The 20,300-nt window shown below is 36.8% G+C and overlaps 3 protein-coding genes across 3 annotated transcripts in view; 1 reads left to right on the forward strand and 2 right to left on the reverse strand.

Moving 5' to 3' along the window:
- The first annotated feature begins 43 nt into the window (after positions 1-43).
- Positions 44-3,063, forward strand: LOC107696036 (TP53-regulating kinase-like). The gene is made up of 2 exons (XM_016496173.1): positions 44-752; positions 2,141-3,063. The coding sequence occupies exons 1-2, from the start codon at positions 524-526 to the stop codon at positions 2,623-2,625; spliced, it is 714 nt and encodes a 237-aa protein (XP_016351659.1). The 5' UTR covers positions 44-523; the 3' UTR covers positions 2,626-3,063.
- Positions 2,960-11,288, reverse strand: LOC107696033 (serine incorporator 1-like). Its single transcript, XM_016496171.1, has 10 exons — positions 11,079-11,288; positions 9,962-10,123; positions 9,374-9,567; positions 9,106-9,185; positions 6,979-7,116; positions 6,732-6,901; positions 6,460-6,550; positions 6,042-6,243; positions 4,447-4,674; positions 2,960-4,306 (listed from the first exon to the last, which is right to left on the reverse strand). The coding sequence occupies exons 1-10, from the start codon at positions 11,109-11,111 to the stop codon at positions 4,168-4,170; spliced, it is 1,437 nt and encodes a 478-aa protein (XP_016351657.1). The 5' UTR covers positions 11,112-11,288; the 3' UTR covers positions 2,960-4,167.
- A 1,023-nt stretch (positions 11,289-12,311) lies between these two features.
- LOC107696020 (diacylglycerol kinase alpha) overlaps positions 12,312-20,300 on the reverse strand; it is a 24,324-nt gene continuing 16,335 nt past the window's right edge. Inside the window, 7 exon segments of the mRNA XM_074187043.1 lie at positions 12,312-13,175; positions 15,299-15,359; positions 16,597-16,717; positions 17,095-17,269; positions 18,296-18,386; positions 18,501-18,565; positions 18,693-18,853. Of these exon segments, the coding sequence (XP_074043144.1) occupies positions 13,098-13,175; positions 15,299-15,359; positions 16,597-16,717; positions 17,095-17,269; positions 18,296-18,386; positions 18,501-18,565; positions 18,693-18,853 (752 nt within the window). The 3' untranslated portion in view covers positions 12,312-13,097.

A 20,300-nucleotide genomic window follows, 5' to 3' on the forward strand; every position in this document is an offset into this window, starting at 1 on the left:
GCAGTATCTTTGTTTTAAATAGTTTCACCAGAGAATCAGACAGCCTGTCATGAAGACTGGTGATAGTAGAATCGTTAAAGTCGACATAAAAAGCCTATTAGATTCGGACACTACACTGCAAAAACTCTAAATTGCGAAAACATTTGTGTCATAGCAATACTAGAGCATTTCGTGTAGATGAGTGGAAGAGAGAAAAGTGAGGAGTGATTCTGTGAGGTAAAAAATGCACTATAACTGATGGGAATTTGGGTAATAGTTTACAGTATGTCAGGTTTTTTTTTTTTTTTTTTTAAAGATTATGGGACGAGGAAGAAACCAACGACACTACAATGTGGGGGAAACACAGTAAGAGATTATAGATGTAAAATGGTTATAATAGGACTGCGCTCTGGCATGATGCAAGTACACAGTTAGAACGGTAGGTGGCGGTATGCGCTTGTGTTTAGAATAAAAGAAGAAGCGTAAGTAGCATTTTTCCCCGGAAGCAGAGAGCACGTGGTGTGTCGCAGGCTTAGGGTGGAACATGGCCCACACGGACTCAGTCAAAGCGAGTGTCCCCTCGTATTTAAAGGAAGCACAGATGATTAAACAGGGCGCGGAAGCCCGTGTCTATCGAGGTACGTTTTTGGGTCGGTCCGTGATTATCAAAGAGAGATTCCCAAAATTATATCGCCACCCTGAAGTCGATGAGAAACTGACGCGCCGCAGAACCACTCAGGAGGTGCGATCCATACTGCGATGCAGGAGAGCAGGTCAGTGCACTACAACAGCAGAGCCTGCCTGCACACTGCAAGCGAGTGCTGCTGTCATAAATCTTTCATTTCAGTCAGCTGTCGATGCTGCATTCTCACAATAACAAGAGGGTTGATCGTTCACACTCGTTACATGTAAATGCAGACTGAGTGGACCTACTGTGTACAATATACGCAGTCAAGAAATAACTTATTTGACAGGCATAAAACAATATTGTCTCCGTCTCTATCATATTTTTTTTTCTCAGCATCTGTAGCCTAAAACTTAAGAGAGCAGAATATTTGTAAATCTGTAAAATCTACTGTAATTTATTTGAAATTCTAAATTTGTAGGGCAGAATACAGAGCTTTATTTTGTATTTGTTTATTCTTGTTTGAATTAAGTTAAATATTTATTTGACTAATCAAAAACGGTACATTATTTAAACTATACGCTCAAGAAAGAATAACCTAACCTTAACCTTGATCACAATAAGAGTTAAAACATCTGAAAGTATTTGGAAATCAGGAGAAAACGAAAAAGTCACAAGACCATGTACTTAAAAGTAGGGCTGCACGATTAATCGCATGCGATATTTAACGCGCATCTTAATGTGGATATTGTGGATGAGTTCTCCTGTGTCATCACGTTCGATTAGTTCTACAGCTTCAGTTTCGGAACTTTCACACTTAGTAAGTAACACATACAGCTGCTCCCTCACCACAGTGCAACAGTGAAAAGAGACCCCTTTCAAACAGTGTCGCGTTCCGAACGTTGTTTTAACGACATACGTATTGCGGTGTTTTAAAAATTCATATCATAACAAAAATAATCACCGGTATTCGGTATGAACCGGTATACCGCCCAGCACTACTTAAAGGGATGGATGAAAAATGAAAATTTTGTCATTATTTACTCACCCTCAAGTTGTTCCAAACCTGCATTAATTTTAGCTGTTGAATGCAAAATAAGTTATTTTGAGTAAGTAACCAAGCAGTTGCTGGTAATCATTGACTTGCATAATATGGAGAAAAAAAATACTGTAGAAATCAGTGGCTAACATCAACTTTTTGGTTACCAACATCCTTCAAAATATATTTTTGTGTTAATCAGAAGACAGAACAGGTGTGGAGCAACGTCAGGGTGAGTAAATGATGACAGAATTTTTATTTTGAGGTGAACTGTCCCTTTAAGGCTTCAATAAGGGAAATAACTATTATGAATATTTTTAAACGCCTATTTGCCTCTTAGCTGATTTTAAAGGGTCCTGCGGGGTGACAAATTACTTTTTTGATGAGTGCAAATAAGTGCATACATAAATATTAAGACTATTAATCTGCTAAACGAACAAATGTAAATGTAATTAACATCTACACTATATGATCGACTTCTGTTTCCTTTGTCCCAGGTATCAGCGCACCCGTTGTTTATTTTGTTGACTACACCACTCATTGCATTTTCTTGGAGGATATTATTCACTCAGTGTCAGTAAGAGACCACATTGCATCGGCTCAAGCGTCAGAACAAAACCCACAGCATCTCCAGACTCTAGCAGACAAGATTGGTGAAATCCTGGCTCAGATGCATGATGAAGATGTCATCCATGGTGATCTCACCACCTCCAACATGCTTCTGGTCAGTGGAGCTGAAGACCAGAACATGAAGCTGGTTCTGATCGACTTTGGGTTGAGTTATATTTCTGCTCTACCAGAAGATAAAGGCGTTGACCTGTACGTGTTGGAGAAAGCTTTTCTCAGCACTCATCCCAGAACAGAGACTTTATTTGAGAGACTTCTGAAAAGTTACTCTGCTTCATCCAAAAAGTCCTCCGCGGTCATCAAAAAACTGGATGAAGTTCGATTGAGAGGTCGGAAGAGGTCTATGGTGGGATGAAGTGCATTACACCATATATTCTGGCATTGAAATGGTTTCACACAGGATTTGCTTCAAGCTTACAGCTGTAGTTTGATGTTGGAAGTGTAGTCTTCTTTGAAGTACATGAATGTGTAAAGTTGTTCGACACAGTGAACATTAACGTAATGAATGCTTTAAACTCAAATTCTCCAATTCAGTCTGAGTGCATAATAGACAAATGCACACCCTCGACTGAAGACTGATTCAAACACGTGGAAATCCACTGATGTCTGGCCAACCTGATCGATTTTTAATGAATTTTGGCAAAGAGTAACTTTTTTTTTTTCTTTTTCTTACTGTACTGCTTCATCTATGGTTACATATAATTAATATAGTGCAATAATAATTGCCAAAAAATGGCAGCTGAATTTGAGCCCTACTAAAAATACATGTGTAAACACGTACATCAACATGTTCAGTGTGCTTCCAAGACCTGTGAATTAAACCAATAAAAAAACTGGATTCACGTTTCGCCTTTGTAATGTGCATTTAAATCAGTAATATACCGTTTCTGGACATTCATGACTGATTGTCAAGTCAAATTAGCATTATTTATATACAGTAGTGCTTTATAACATACAGATTGTACGGAGAAAGGAGAAATAGATGGAGAAAAAACCCTTTGCAGAAACCAGGTTCAGTTGGGGGACTAGTCCTTGTGATGCAGCCTGGAAACATAAACTCACACATCAGAATTGAGGATTAATATTCAAAGAAATTTCATCAGGCATTGCATCCTTCTGCTAGAAGATCAGCAAACATCACAGCAGCGTTAGGAGAGAGGGATGAGATGTAGTCTGTACAGAAACATGACGGTAGAGCTGCTGTGATGGTATAAAAACAATGACAAAAACATGCAAATATAAGAATGTTCATGAATTCTCAAGTTATCTCCAAATAAAAAAAAAAGATCATTGTAAATACACTGTTAAATATGCTAATGTTAATTCATTAATACATTGTACATGTAATACAAGATTTGTTCTGGTTGTACAAAAATACAACTTGTTTGATAATTATCCTAAATATATTTGCATCCTCGATGTTGCATTCCTGCCTCTTGTTGTATCAGAAATAATGCACTTTTGTCACTGTACTCCTTGATTTAATGATGAAAATATAGCATTTTTATACAAAACATACAGTAAAGATACAAAAATAGAGAGATCAGTACATTTTGCCTGACCAACAAAAATAAAACACTTTTTCAACATAAATCAAAAGCACAAATTAAAAAAGTTTTATCTAAAGCAATAAGCCGACAGAAGAAATATAAAATACATTGTCATTCCTGCTGATGGCACAGAGAGCATCCTAACCACAGGCTGAGGTTATTAGGCAAAATGGTCCAAAAATAAAATCCATAAAAACATTATAATAAACGATAAATTAAATATAAACAAAAACCAAACAGTATTTTCCTAAGAGCATCAAGGCTGTAGGACATTACACTCTTAAAAATAGATTTCCGTAGCGAAAGAAGAGAACCTTGATTTTTAAAGGTGTTCTGCAGAAATGCATCTAGGTGAAGTCTCTGTTGGTGAGAATCATAGGAGCAACCAGACTCCAGGTGTATAATGAGAGACAGACCCAGCTGGATGAGATTTTCACCCACACTGCCGGCCACTTGCTCGTCATGGCATTGTAGTCTGCATCAGGACTGATTTGACAATAAAAATCAATGATATAATTCAGCATATAATTATATACAGTGCCTACTGTTGTGTGTGTTTCTACTTTTCTATTCAAATTGTTCAAGAATTCTACATCGTACTTCAGTGATCAGTGGAAAACACACACCTGTACCAGTTGGTGAGAGTCATCATGATATAAAGAGACGCCAGGAACAGCATGAAGTGAAAGAAAGCGTAGCTGTACTGAACAGTGTCTCTTTCATTGTCCTCCACAATTGGTGTTGTGACCTCTTCTGCTATCTCAGGACTCACTGTGCAGCTTTCATCCACGACTGTGGTATCTTTAGCTGCTAAGGTTAGTTTATTAACTTGACTGGTATTGGAAGAGCGTATACTGTGAAGAAGAAAAAAATTAAAGCTCTTTATGGCATAAGCATTAGTATGGCCCATCTGGATACTTATGTTGTGTTCAATATAATGTCTTCAAGAATGTTTATTAATCTATTAAAACTTCGTCAAAAGCTTGGACACACACATTCCCATGCATGCTTCAAAGTTGTTGGTTATCTGGTCCAACTTATCAATTATCCAACTTATCCATTAAAAAAAAGGTACGAGGTAAAAGTAAATAGGTAAATAATGTGCATTTATTCAGATGTGTTCCAGTTTTACTGGCAGTTAGTTTTTTCAAAAAAAATAAAAAAACATTTTTTTTAAATAATTTTCTGGCATCCAAGGTACGAGGTAAAAGTAAATAGGTAAATAATGTTCATTTATTCAGATGTGTTCCAGAGTTTTACTGGCAGTTAGTTTTTTCAAAAAAAATAAAAAAACATTTTTTTTAAATAATTTTCTGGCATCCACACGTCTGTCTTTTATGGAAGCCCGTTTCCGCCACTGAATAAAAAAATAAATAAAAAAAAGGTAATAGCGACTTTTTGCACGCAATTGCGAGTTATAAAGTCAGAATTGCGAGTTAAAGTCCAATTTTGAGGGGGGAAAAGACTATGTTCTCAGAATTGCGAGTTTATATCTCAAAATTCTGACTTTACTCGCAATTGCATGTTATTAAGTCATAACTGCAAGATATAAACTCAGAATTCTGAGAAAAATAGTGACAACTGAGTTGGTGTGTAGCTGAATTAATTAATACAAACAATATTACTGGCACCTTCTAGGAGTAGTTACAAATAATTTGATTTGAAGCAAATCTTTTCACATTACACTTGTTAGGAGCCTACAGTACAAAAATCACATATTCAGCCAGTTAGAATGGAAAAATTACTTTTCCTGTTTTGTGTCACCTTGTTTAAACAAGAACAGACGAAAGAAAGAAAAACAGGCACTAGACCAGGGGTGGGTAAACTTGGCCCTTCCAGGCCACTTTCCTTCAGAAGTTAGCTCCAACCCTAATCAAACACACCTGAACCAGCTAATCATTTTCTTCAAGACTACTTGAAGGCTACAGGCAGGTGAGTCATATCAGGGTTGGATCAAATCTCTGCAGGAAAGTGGCCTGGAAGGGCCAAATTTGCCCATCACTGCACTAGATCATAGCCAAGCATGGACAATCTCAAGGCTACAAGCACATCTCCAAAGACCTTGATGCCACTGTTTTCACCATACATAATGTTATCATGAAGTTTAAGGCCCGTGGCACTGTAAGTGGCCATAAGAGAAAACTTGAAAATTATGAATTATCTGAAAAAATTGCAAGAGTGCCAGACAACAACTGTATATATCACATTAAAAACACTATACCTTGAATACAAAATGCAGAGAACAAATATGGCCAGTCCGACGATGCTTTGAGCGTCCCACCACTGCAAATACGGGGCAGATGGCACAGTTTCCTCTATGTCTACAATGATGACGGCAGTCTGGTTCTCCATCTCCAGTGGGGCGACTGCGGGGGACGTGATCTGCTGGAAGATGCTGATCAGACTCGGGTTGCATGTGCGGTCTGGAGATGAGGGATGGACACACAAACAAAACGACAGATCTTGAAACTGAGCAAATTCAGCCATTTGAAAGCAAACGTCTGAAGTTTTCCAAGCTTTCCAAGTATCAGCTAAAAGCAAGGTCAAACATTCTGAATATCAACTAAGTCACATGGTCTAATTTAGCAATGACAGAAGACAGAGATTAAATGTATAAAAACCTTTGTGAAGCTGCTAATCTGGCTCATTGGTCATGGCTGACCAGGTGAAGTACATGGTGTACAAAGTCATAATGGATGACTGAAGAAGACCAGATCTGGGCTGGTATTCCTAGAATTATACACATCTCATTTCACTGGACTATAAATCACAAAGGGAGCATAAATGATTCACTAAACATGAAATATACATAAGATGTCATTTCAAACGACAACTGTGTGGCTTAATAACGTTTATATGTCAGGTACAGGCTAGCGAATGTCTCAGAGAAAACACTTGTAACTGTAAATACCTGAATTCTGGGCAGTACAGACAGAGCAGAAGCTATGACACATAATAACATGTTGAAGCAGATGAAGAACTTGTTAAGCACGCATCCTTCTGGCTGAGCGTAGATGTTATAGCAGAGAACTGCAGCCGTGAAGGACAGAATATAGTTCACTCCTGTTACCGACAGCAAGGCTAGGAGGAAGGAGCGTAAAATTACTCAATATACATATTATGACAAATAGGTTTACATACGTAACATGTTTACCTACCTATATACCACCTCTTTCGGTTTTCCTTTTCCATTTTTTCAACCCAGGATTCGTTCCACGAGTGGGCAAAGTCAATAAGCAAAACCAGCTGAATCAGAATAAAGCAAAATGCTCCACAGCTGCCCACAATAAACCACACTAAAGAAAAAGACAGAAATGAACTTCGATTTTGTGCAAACCCAAATTGAGCTGGGCATGAAGAATAAAGACCATATGATTCATGAAGACCTCCAAAAACATGCAAAAAACACTGTTTTTCCTTTGCCCATTCAACTGAACTAAATGATGAAGAACAATGGCACTAGAGGTGATGCATAAGCAATGCGCAATAAGTTATTACATTAATAATAATAATAAACAGAATAAAAAAATCCTCCGCCAAGTACAAACTGCTCAAAAAAATAGTTAAGTAAAATTAGAACAATTAATGTCCTTACTGTTGTTATACATGTGTATTTGGGAATGAGGGCTGACACATATTTTAATTGACAGCATGCAATGATTTAAACACACAGGACTTCCATATACTTATACTAGAAAAGTCAAAAACCTTGTCTGACAATATGACGGGACGGCAAGAGCTGTACCTTGTGATAGTTACACTTTTGAAAGGATAGTTCACCCAAAAATGAAAGTTCTGTCATCATTTTCTCACCCTAATGTCCATGGCTTATGTTCATCTTCAGAACACAAACATTGTGACATGTGGCCGAGTATGGTGACCCATACTAGGAATTAGTGCTCTGCATTTATCCCATCCAAAGTGCACACACACAGCAGTGAACACACACCCTGAACACACACCTGGAGCAGTGGGCAGCCATTTTTTTGCTGCGGCGCCCGGGGAGCAGTTGGGGGTCCGGTGCCTTGCTCAAGGGCACCTCAGTCGTGGTATTGAAGGTGGGAGAGAGCACTGTACATTCACTCCCCCCACCTTTGGGTAACCTTTGGGTTACAAGTCCGACTCTCTAACCATTAGGCCACGACTTCCCTAGGTTTGTTGTCCATCCACTGAAAATCCATAGAACCAAACTTTTTATCACTCTTAAAAAAGTATGAAAAGACGTAGTAAAAGTATTCCACATGTATCAAGTGGTTTAATCCAAGTCCTCTGAAGAGACACAATCACTTTATCTGAAGAACATAATTAATTTGAGCTTATAAACATTGATTAACACACATATGGTAAATGGAAGCTCAAGCGTGCTTCCCTGACACACCATAAAGCGACTGTTCGGATTAAACCACTCAATTAAATAAAGCAATAAGCCCCAAGAAGCCGTGGTTTACAGTGAATTTATAACAGCTAAGAGAGTTTTAGGTTGTTAGTGCCTAAAACCCCCTTAGCTGTTATAAATTCACTGTAAACCACGGCTTCACGGGGCTTATTGCTTTTATAAAACGGTTATTCCATATACGTAGTAAGGTTTCACAAAATAAAACAGTGCAAATAAAGTGTAATGATATTAATAAAAACCACCAAACAATGTAGTTCCTCAGAATCAGTTGTGGTTGCATCAAAGTGGTTGCCGAGCAACACACAGAAGTAAACAAAGGTGTGTGTTTGTAGAGTAATTTACAACAGCTTCGAACGCGGCTCAGCCAATCAGAATCAAGGACCGGAACTATCCGTTTTATAATATTAATTTTACAATGTTTTCTATGAACCTTCTGCAGTACAAACATCTCTTAGGTTTCATTCAAAATATCTTCATTTGTGTTTCGAAAATGAACAAAAGACATAGGGGTGATGACAGAATTTTCATTTTTGGGTGACCTACCCCTTCAAGTTGAGGCTTAGCAAAGGGTCAGTTGCAAAATTAATGACTTCCACAAACACTTTACCCTTATTATTAACATGTAGTCTCATCATTGGCAAAGATTCACCTGAAAGGTATCCGATTGGCTAAGATTATTCTTTACGGAGCACTATCACAGAAACAAGAGTGACTTCTAATAAACTACCACCTATTGCAGTGATATCTGATATAATTTAATGACAGATATCAACTTGGACATTGTATTCATGACATTTATATAAAAACAACAACAACAAAAACATTAAATATAGCTTCACATTATCACCAACTGATCAGATCAGATTTATAAAATGATTTCAGTTCTTACTTCGGGTAAAAGGCCCCTCTGGGATATAGAAGGCACCAACAATGACAGCAACCATGGCTGCAATCTTGAAAACCCAGAACCTAATGAAATATAGAGATGTCTCAGTAGTTTCATAAAATGACAAAATACTAAGTATTAATTCCGCAAACTGTGGTTTAGAAATAAACAGATTACATGTATTGTAAATCAAATCAACAAGAAGAATTTCTAGTTTATAAAGTTTATAATAATTCTTGGATTTTGGTCCACGTCATCTTAATGGACTAACCCATTGTGGATTGCAGCTCTGGGATCTCGGCTGTTCTTCACATTGATCGTGAGCAGGGAGAACGTGAGAAAGAACAAACTCATGCCACAACAAATCCGGTACACAGCCTTATAGCCGACAAAAATCTCACACTGAACATTGGCCTCGATTCCTGCTACACCGGATCCTGCTCCTCCATGACAAAAGTCAGGGATCTAAGAATGAAGAAATGAAAGTCCTTTCAGCATCCTGCTAAACCATTAAACTTCCCCAACTTTCAAATGAACTACATAATATTTTATTTCGGCATGAGAGACAAAAGTCTTCTTGAGCATTTGGTTAATCATTTCACAAATCTTACAACACAGTGTAAAAACCCCTCTTGGTGTATACAGGTGCATCTCAATAAATTTTTTTCATTTATTTCAGTAATTCAACTCAAATTGTGAAACTCGTGTATTAGATCAATTCAATGCACACAGACTGAAGTAATTTAAGTATTTGATTCTTTTAATTGTGATGATTTTGGTTCACATTTAACAAAAACCCACACTTGAGGTATTGGATTATTTCTAATTCTACTAATGCTTCAAAATAAGTCATTCTTACTCTTTTAAGCTGTTGTTCAACACCAGGTGACAACAGGACACAGGCAATGATGGTACCAAGCAAAAGGATGAAGGCATACATGATTCGGGTAACAATAGACTTCTTGATCTGTGGGCAGCATCTGCATCGAAGACATGCTGCATGGTTGCAAAGACAAGAAACCTTTTATAAAGAATTAATAAAAGGACAAAAATCAAGATGATAGACTCTTATGCAAAAAGACTTTCTGCTGTATTAAAAGCAAATGGTGCAAGTATAAGCACACTGGATATGGAATTGATAGATGTTAATGTTAAGACCGTTAGTGCTGTTAAGACCTCTAAGAGACTGTTTATGAATTAGACGCCCAGATTTAAAACAGCTGATGTGAGATCTGAGATAGCTCAGTCTGTTGTAAACAACTTAATACTACTGTCACCTTGAGAAGCCATGTGCACAACGCCTGCAGCTAAACCATGTGCTTGATGTCGTTATGGGCAACACTAGAACACACCAGAACACCAGGAATTAAAAATGATCTCTAGAGTGCATGTGTTTAATAATCTCCAGAATATTCTTTATAGACCTGTGTAATAATATTCTATAGAATTCTCCTACGCTTAATCATATGAATAATATTCTGTAGAACAGGGACTGCCAAGCGTGGTCGTGCTCATGTTGGACCTCCGTCTCTCTGTTGTCGGACTCACTCACTTCATGGACTGTGAGCAGTGCTGTAATACTGCAGACCAGGATGGAGAACCACTGCTTTAGAATACATGTGTGTACGAAGTACATGTGTTTCATAATATTCTCAAGAATTTACCTGTGTTGAACATTATTCTGTAGATTTCATCTACTGTTAATATTGTTCTCAATTACTCACCTGTATTATATTATATTATTATAAACCTTTTTGATATACCCTGTAAACATAATCGACGTGATGTAACTGAAAGGCCCGCTGCTGACTGTCAGAGGAAACAATAATCCAGTTAAGCAGGAGCGTAAGTAACAGGTGATTGTCTTGACCTATCCTGCTTTCATTACATATAAATAAAATGTTTTGATTCATGAAAAGTTTCATTACAATCTAAACAAAATGTGAATTCATACATAAAAAAGCAAACCGACTTGCCCAACTAGTCAGGGTCCCCAACACAGCACCCATAACCTATTTTCAGCAAGAGACACAATACCTCTAATCTCCTGTTAATGTTAATAATAACGAGTCAATTCAGAATCAGAGCAAAATATATGAAATCAGAAGCGATCCCTTAGAAATTAACATAAAATATCATGCTGGCCGAAATTCAGGTGTCAGTTCCGATGCCACCAGGCGCCTATAGCTGAGTTCTGGAGTGACAGATGGGACATCTGTCACGTGACCAAACAACATTAATATTAACTACGCTTCGTGACGTTTACCCAACACACCTTACTGATTTGCTGAAAGAGAGACGGCCCCTGAAAAGCTAGCCAATTAGAAGAACCATGCATTGTCTCATGAATATTAATTATTGAACGCACCGGGAAGGTTACCCAGACAACTCAAAGACCTCATTAATATTCATAAGCTAAGCTTTCGTCGTCACTACTTGCTAACAAGAAGAAAAGGAGAGATGTTTCTGTTTTGCGTTGCTAAAAATGATTTTCTTTGTGGCTATAAAATAAATGAAAGCTATCACAGTACAAACCATAGATTAGAGATAAAGGAGGAGCCAAGAAGAAGAAATAATTATTTTTTTTTTTTAACTAAGGCGAATATTAAAAGACATTTTTAATGTGAAATGCGAACGCTAACATTCAGTTTTATCATTTTGCAAACTTTATAGGTGAAACAATTAGTAACATTTTTAAAAACAAATCTAAAACGTTTTAGAAAAAAATAATAATGATTTGCCTTAGGTGATTTCATGTGTTATTTACATTAGAGAAGGTCAAATCTTTTTAATTGTATGAATAATTTAATAATAATTTAGTAATTTACATATTTATTTATTAACATCTTATCAAAACTTATCATCTGTAAATAGCACAAATGCACATTCACAATTCTGTCTACTGATATTTTATTTTTCTCTATATTTTATTACTATATTGTTATTATTATTATTAATTTATTGTCTGTTCTCTTTATTATTAGTGTTTTATTACCTTAAATTATATGTATGCCTGCATTATGTCTGTTCTACACCAAGATGAATGAATTCCTTGTGTGTGTGCAAACACGCTTGGCAATAAAGCTCTTTTTGATTCTGATGACATTGCAAAACATTTTTTCACTGCAAAGCAAACATATCGCATGTGCAAAAACACAGGCAACAAAATATTTTCATTTATGCATTTATTTAGTAGAAATACAGTGGAATCATATTTAAAATGTGTTAATTACAATCTCCTTCACAACTGTCACGTAATACCTTAAGACAGCACCAAACACAACTGTGATTAATACATTGAAATTAGATTTCAGTCACCACTGAAGTTAAGAGAAAGAGAACAATTCAGTGAAGAAAAGTCGCATGATATTCTAGGATAATCTATGAAAGCACGGTATGATTATTTATTAAAAGTGTTGGTTTCACTGCTACAAGGTTGTGTGTACATAAACATTATACAATAGTTAACAGGAACTACCAGTTCATTTTTAATAACAATAAAGTGACAGCACAATGAAGAACTAAACTTATCTATAACAGTGAACAAAATTCAAATTATAAATTAACATCAAACAAGATGAAAAATGTCTGAAAATATATTCATTCATTCATAAAACATCATTTATGTATGCAATATCTTCTAATACATGTTACATGTGCAGTTGGTAATGTATACAGCCTTGTTGTAATGTGTTACCAATCACAAACAATCGTGTGAGATACTAGGACTACTTCTGTAAAAGTATTCTTAACTAACAGAAAATACATAATTTATGTGCCAAACAAATTAGCAGTAAAGATGAACACAAGCCTAGTGCAATGAAGGCAAGAAAAAAAAAATATTTTAAAAAGATCTTTTCATAGGCTATAAAAGTAAAATGTTTACTATTATAGCACAATATACAGTGCTACATTACAAAAGGTATAATGTTCTAAAATATATTCTCATTTCTCATCTACTTGATCTTTTGTGCTGTGATCTTCAGGCTTCTGTTTTACTTGGGGAAGCATCCCAGTGATTTAGCAGGAGGAGCCATCAACATATTAGCCTGATTTTTGTGTGTGATATGAATCTACAGATAGACAGATAGACAGACATCAGTTTTAATGTTAATTAGAAAGTACATATAGCTACAGCAAAAATCACTTCACATAATGCAGCTTGAAGGTTCAAACATCTGTTATTCACCTTACCCCCTGTATTTTATCCAGCAAAAATGAAATCTGGGGCCTCATTTATAAAATGTTGCGCAGAAACCATCCTAAATTTGATCTTACGATCATCTCTCAGATATGCGTACGTGCGATTCATAGAATGATCGTACGCACAGAAAACGCACATACACTTCTCTTTCAGATGTGAAATCTATGAATCGCAAATGATCTTGAACTTGCGCGCAAATGGTTTCAGCTCTCTGCCTTGTAAAAGACTCCCAATTAATGTCTTTAACATATAAAAGATCACCAGTCATCATCCAAATTCTTTAATTTAGAATAGCGAGCCGCAAGAACAGCTTGCATTTCCAAAAACCTGCAGTACTCCGACAAAAAAAAAGTGCGTAGGGCCTACATCTGCTCAGGCCCTGACGTGACGCTAAGCACTTTTCTACGTCAAAGGCAGTTTTTATAAATATGAGTGCTGGCGTGGATTTAAGCGTACGCACACTCTAAGATCAAATCTGTGCGTACGCACGCTTTATAAATGAGGCCCCTGGAGTATGAATGTTAGAGATCATCACAGAATAATCACAATACTCAGCATGTGGTAATGGAGGGGATTCATTCATGTGATGCTATAATGTGTACCTCTGTCAGCATTATGTTTAATTTCATTGTGTATTTGTTCATGTGTCTGTTCCCAGTTTCTTGTTTAGGTTGTTGTCCTAGTTAGTTTCCTTAGTTCAGTTCAGTTCTTTGACAGTTCTCGCCTTAAGTAATGTGGTTAGTATTCTTTGGAACTGATTCTGCGTCATTCATCTCCTAACAATGATAATATATGCTGCCTGGCCAAAACAAAATGTAAAAAGTCACCATCTGGATTTAAATAAGCAAATACTCAAAACTTTAGGACTGAATCATTATTGCAGCGATTAATATGTTTCTGGCATGTTTGGCAATAATTATTTTAACCCTAACTGATGCAGTGTGTAGCTTTTTATTTCTCAAGCAACCATGTTGGAAGACATACCCATGTTCACATTCCAGGATGACAATGGCAAGATTCATCAGGCTCAAACTGTGAAAGACAAGCAACCACAGTCCTGAGCTTAACTCCACTGAAAGTCTTTGGGACGTGCTGGAGTAGACCTTACACTACCTGGCCTAATATTTCATTGGACCACCTTTAGCTTTGATAACATTGTGTTCTGTCTTTGTGCCATTGCTTCAACAACATTAAAGGGGTCCTATTACGCTTTTTCACTTTTTCAACTTTAGTTAGTCTGTAATGTTGCTGTTTGAGCATAAAAAAGATCTGCAGAGATACAAAGCTCAAAGTCCACTTCAAAGGGAGATATTTTATTTAACAGAAATCACTTTTCAAAAATACCCCAAAACAAAATCAAGACTTTGCAAAAGAGCACAATAGGACCCCTTTAAGCAATGTCACAACATTTATTTCCATCAAGAGTTGCATTAATTTTTGGCCAGCATCTTGTATTGACAATGGGAGAGTCGAGTCGAGCCACTCTGTAAAGCAGACTCCAGCACATCCTAGAGACTTTCAGTAGGGTTAAGCTCAGGACTCTGTGGTGGCCAATTCATACATGAAAATGATTCCTCGTGCTCACAGAGCTGCTATTTCACAATTTAGGTCCAGTGAATCTTGGCATTGTCATCTTGGATTATGAACATGGGTACATCTTCCAACAAGGGTGGTTGAGAAGTAAAAAGCTACGCACTGCATCAGTTAAAAGAATTGTTGCAAAACATGTAACATGCCAGAAACATGTTAATCACTGCAATAATAATCCAATCCTAGACTCTTCATTAACTGAAATTACTTATGTCCAAATAGTGTCTTTTTTTTTTTGGCCAGACAACCCACATTTATAACATACAATTGATGCATAATGAAACATTTCAGTTAATGAGGAATCACTGTAAACATATTAACATTGACACACTATGATAACCTGGATGCATGAAAATCTTCACAGTTCATCGTCCGTTTAGGTTGTCCAAACGGCACACTTACCGTACATGGAGGCTGCATCCACGGCTCTCCATCAATCTGCATGGGCAGAGTTTTATATGTTCTAGAGAAAAGAGAAGTAAAAGCAATGCTGTATCATGCACTGCAGCTCAACGTACAATATTCAAATAATTTGAAATCTACAATCCTTATTGCAGTACAAAATATACTAAAATACATTTGGTGAAATATCATCTTGCTTTACCGTATGAGGGGCCATATAGGCCATAGTTGATGCATTTCATTAGTGTTTGTAAAAAGTTTTTCGATAATGCATATGAAAGATTTTCACTAACGTTGATCAATGTCTTAATTTTTTTCACTAGTGCTCGTAAGCCTTTTCAGTAATGCATATTAATAATGTTGATCAAAGTGTTAAAGGATTAGTTCACTTCCAGAATAAAAAGTTTCTGATAATTTACTCACCCCCATGTCATCCAAGATGTTCATGTCTTTCTGTCTTCAGTCGCAAAGTAATTAAGGTGTCTGAGGAAAACATTCCAGGATTTTTATAATGGACTTTAATGGGGACCAACGGGCTGAAGGTCCAAATTGCTGTTTCAGTGCAGCTTCAAAGGGCTCTACACGATCCCAGCCGAGGAATAAGTGTCTTATAGCGAAACGATCTGACTATTTTCTTAAAAAAAAAAAAAAACTTATATACCTTTTAACCACAAATGTTTGTCTTGCACTAGCTCGACTTCATTACATTACGTAACCACATTGGAAAGGTCACGCGTGACAGAAGCAGAAGTACTGACCCAGTGTTTACAAAGCGAATGTGCAAAGAAAGTCAAACACCCTTTACAAAAAAAGGTAAAACAACAATGTCGAACGATTTTGAAGTTGGAGGAGAAAATGAGATACCAACCTTTTTGAACCGGAGTACACAGACGAAGAGCTAACCGTGCATGACCTTTTGCAGACACGCATCGCGGAGCTAGTGCAAGATGTGCATTTGTGGTTAAAAAGTATATATATATATATTTTTTTTTAAGAAAATGGCCGATCGTTTCGCTACATAAGACCCTTATTCCTCGGCTGGGATCGTGTAGAGCCCTTTGAAGCTGCACTGAAACTGCAATTTGGACCTTCTGCCCGTTGGTCCCCACTGAAGTCCATTATACAGAGAAAAATCCTGGAATGTTTTCCTCAAACACCTTAATTTCTTTGCGACTGAAGACAGAAAGACATGAACATCTTGGATGACATGGGGGTGAGTAAATCATCCGGGAATGTTTATTCTGGAAGTGAACTAATCCTTTAATTTCACTAGAGTTTGTAAGAGGCTTTTCTATTACCTGATAGTGATGTGAGCAGCCTGAGCCAGACGATGTGCTTTACTCTTCAAGCCAGTGTAAATCTGACCCATTTCCACAACACTCTCCAGCCCCACAACCTCCAGGAGTTTATCATTCATATCTACAAGTATAAATAGCTTTTAGTGTAAAAGACTATCATAAGTGATGATCGTGACATTTTGCCAACAAGGGCATCATCAAACAACCATGAATTATACAGTATTTGAAATCAAAAATTACTATTTACTTTATTAATAGACACCTGGTGTTAATGTGAACTCACTGGTTCATGTTATTTAAAAGAAAAATGTTCATTCTTACTGTAAAATGTAATCATTTGCTCTGAAACAACTTTCTTTTTAGTCCCACCAAATGTAAGAATAACTAGCATTTATTAAGGCCAACAAACAATAGTCAACTTTCCCTCTTAAGTAGACATCTAACCTTAGAATTGTTGGTGATTTGATTCTTTTTTAATTGTAATACGAATTTGCTTACACTGTGAGCACATCTCAAGAGCATCAGGATCAACAGTGACCTCTTGCCGCTTCTTTAGTTTCTCAGCACTCTTTGTTTCTCCCCACAGGTTTGAACCACCGTGCATGCTGGGAATGTTCAGGACAGCAATGCCCTCCAATGAGAGTCTGCTCAGTTCGACTGGAACTCCACAACACTACAGTGACATTGACACTACAGCTCATTTTGAAACACCTCATTGAAAGCAAGACATGTGACAAAAATAAGACAAAAGACAACTATATAAAGAAACTACTTATCGGGACAAGAATATTTAGTCATAAATATTAATAAATAAATGGTCAGGTTTGTCACTTTTTTTTTTTTTTAGTTTTTTACACTCACTTTTTACAATTTGTTAATTACTATTCTTGTACGTTAGAATGTTTTAATTGTTTGATATTTTTATGTTACCTTTCACATGTTGTTTCATGTATCTTTTTTTTTTTTTATTGTTTTACTCATTACACATTAACCCTGCCAGACATATGAAAATTTAGTCTATTTTTGTTTTTAAATGGAACAGTTCATTGAACGTATATACAATAAAGCAATAAGCCCCAAGAAGCCGTGGTTTACAGTGAATTTATAACAGCTAAGGTGCGTTGTTAGGCATGACGCGAAGTGGAATAAAACAGAGCAAATAAAGTGTAATGATAATAAAAACAGCATTCTTCCACCAAACAATGTAGTTCCTCAGAATCAGTTGTGGTTGCAACAAAGTGGTTGCCGAGCTACACACAGAAGTAAACAAAGGTCTATGTTTGTAGAGTAATTTACAACAGCTTCGGCTCAACCAATCAGAATCAAGGACCGGAACTATCCGTTTTATAACAAAGGCCTTTTACTTGCTAAAAAAGTATTGTCAATCAGTACTGTCAATCAGACAACAGAAGGAATGTAGTAGATCACATTGATCACGTTGATAAATTAAATGCCTTATATAATGCCATATATCAAATATAATACCATAGGCTTTATAGGGTTAAATAAGCTCTAATGTCATGTGATGGAAGGCTCCTTACTAAAATAAAATGTGTGACATGTCCTGCAAAAAAAGGTATGTTAAATCACCTTCTTATTCCTGGGCATCAATGGCGAAAACATTTAATAACTTTGTTTGTAGACTTTATAGTGAGAAAAGTCAATGGAAATCCTGTGTAACTATTAAACAATCATTTACCTCAATGGTGAGACATTCCTTGAGGTTCCTGCAGGAAGCTGAAATGGTCTCAGATGTTGCGAGTTGAAAATACCACAGCTTATTTCTGGCTCTTTCATGTCAGAAAACAAATAAATGTAGGACAGTTAGAACTAAACTAAGCAATAAATGCAAAAAACGTTGTCAAAACACAACACAATGTACTAAGCACATTTCAGATCCTGACCTACTATTGAACTTCTGTGGTTGCTTCTCTCTCATCACATGAAACTGGTGTGCTATAGATGCATCCTGTTGAAGGAACCACCGAAATTATTGACACGAATGCAATATACCTGCCAAATACAGAAAAAGAGTCCCTCTATTCTAAGAGCCAAATGACTCAAAATCCATCAAGAGGAAATTAAAAGGCACTCACCACACCAAGAGAGAAATAATTGTTAATGATATCATTAGGCACTGGGTCGCCCTCGTCTTCCATATCTGCTGGAATGACTTGCAAACTCCAGCGATCCATCTGTACCTGTATACTCTCTTCAATCTGCTTAATGATTTCTGTCAGACCAGTGCCTTCATATCCTGTTTAATCCAATCCAAATTAAAGAAATTAAATTAATGAGTACCACAGCATCAACCATGTGGCCAATGTTTTGCCAGTGACCAATTTTATTGGAGGGCCCTCCAGAAGTGGGAAATGTACAGTAAGTATTATTCCCTAATATTATTGCCTATCAGCTGCTATTTATGTTTCAACTCAGCATAGTGTTTTATTGAGTCTGATAAGGTACAGCTTCACAGCATGGTACAGTAATCGTTCACTTCAATTTCCCAACACAGATTGTGCATTGTGTTCAAGTTGATCGAGGCAATTTCTTACACTGACCGACAGAAATCTGCTTGATTTGAAAGTAATTTCTGTGATCTATGTATCATACATCACTATACTACTGATAAAGGAATATATATATATATATATATATATATATATATATATATATTGGGGTTGTATCTATTTTGCACATATTTCAGCTCCAGCTATTGATTTATTAAGGTGCTGGCAAATTTGTCTTTAACCTTTATTTAATTGTCTAAGAAAAAAAATCCAATGTTTTCACTGACCAACTTAATTTTATTTTGTAAATCTAAACAAATTTTGATTTTGATGGCTGCAACATACTCCAAAACAGTTAGGACAGAGGCATGTTTACCACTGTGTCACATCAACTTTCCTTTTAATTACAATGTATAATTGTTTGGGAATTGAGGATACTAACTTTTAAAGTTTTGCAAGCAAAATTTTTGTCCAATCTCACTTGATACAAGACTTCAGATGCTCAGCAGTCTCTGATCGTCATTGTCTGATTCTCCGTTTCATGACTGGTCATACATTTTCAATAGGAGACTGATCTGGACTGATCTAGCACATTCATTCTGTGTCTACGAAACCACGATGTTGTAGCACATGCAGAACAAGACCTGCCACTGTCTTGATCTATTAACTATGGACTTCCCATGAAAGATGTCATCTTGATGGCAGTATGTCTCTGTACAATTTCAATATATGCCTCCATGTCAGTGGTACCTTTGCACATATGCCAGTCACCCGTGCCGTTTGCTCTGCTGCACCCCAGTACCATGACGTTTGCTTTTACATCTGTCACTGATGAAAGTCTGGATGGTCCCTTTGGTCTTTGTGACTGAGAACTCGATGTTCCTTTTTCCCAGAAACAAATGAAAATGTGGACTCATCTGACCACAGCACACATTTCCACTCTTTCTGAGATGAGCTCTGGCCCAGAGAGCCCCATGGTATCACTGCATAGAATTGACGAATAGCTCTTTCCTTGAGTAACACAGATTCAAGTTACATTTATTGATGCAGCGGCAGACTATGTTAAGTGACAGCGGTTTTCTGAAGTGCTCCTGAGCCCATGTGGCTATATTTAACACCACAGCATGACGGTTTCTTATGCAATGCCATCTGAGGGCTCAAAGGTCAAGCACATTCAACTGAGGTTTCCTGCCT

The sequence above is a fragment of the Sinocyclocheilus anshuiensis genome, unplaced genomic scaffold (genome assembly GCF_001515605.1).
Source record: "Sinocyclocheilus anshuiensis isolate Anshui unplaced genomic scaffold, SAMN03320099.WGS_v1.1 scaffold746, whole genome shotgun sequence".
Lineage (NCBI taxonomy): Eukaryota > Metazoa > Chordata > Actinopteri > Cypriniformes > Cyprinidae > Sinocyclocheilus > Sinocyclocheilus anshuiensis.

Coding starts and splice junctions, on each gene's coding strand:
- LOC107696036 (XM_016496173.1), top strand. CDS start 524: ATGGCCCACACGGACTCAGTCAAAGCGAGTGTCCCCTCGTATTTAAAG. Junction 753..2,140: donor ACTGCGATGCAGGAGAGCAG/GTCAGTGCACTA, acceptor CCTTTGTCCCAG/GTATCAGCGCACCCGTTGTT.
- LOC107696033 (XM_016496171.1), bottom strand. CDS start 11,111: ATGGGTGCTGTGTTGGGGACCCTGACTAGTTGG. Junction 9,568..9,961: donor TTGAACAACAGCTTAAAAGA/GTAAGAATGACT, acceptor CTTCATTCTTAG/ATCCCTGACTTTTGTCATGG. Junction 7,117..9,105: donor AGAGGGGCCTTTTACCCGAA/GTAAGAACTGAA, acceptor CTTTTTCTTTAG/TGTGGTTTATTGTGGGCAGC.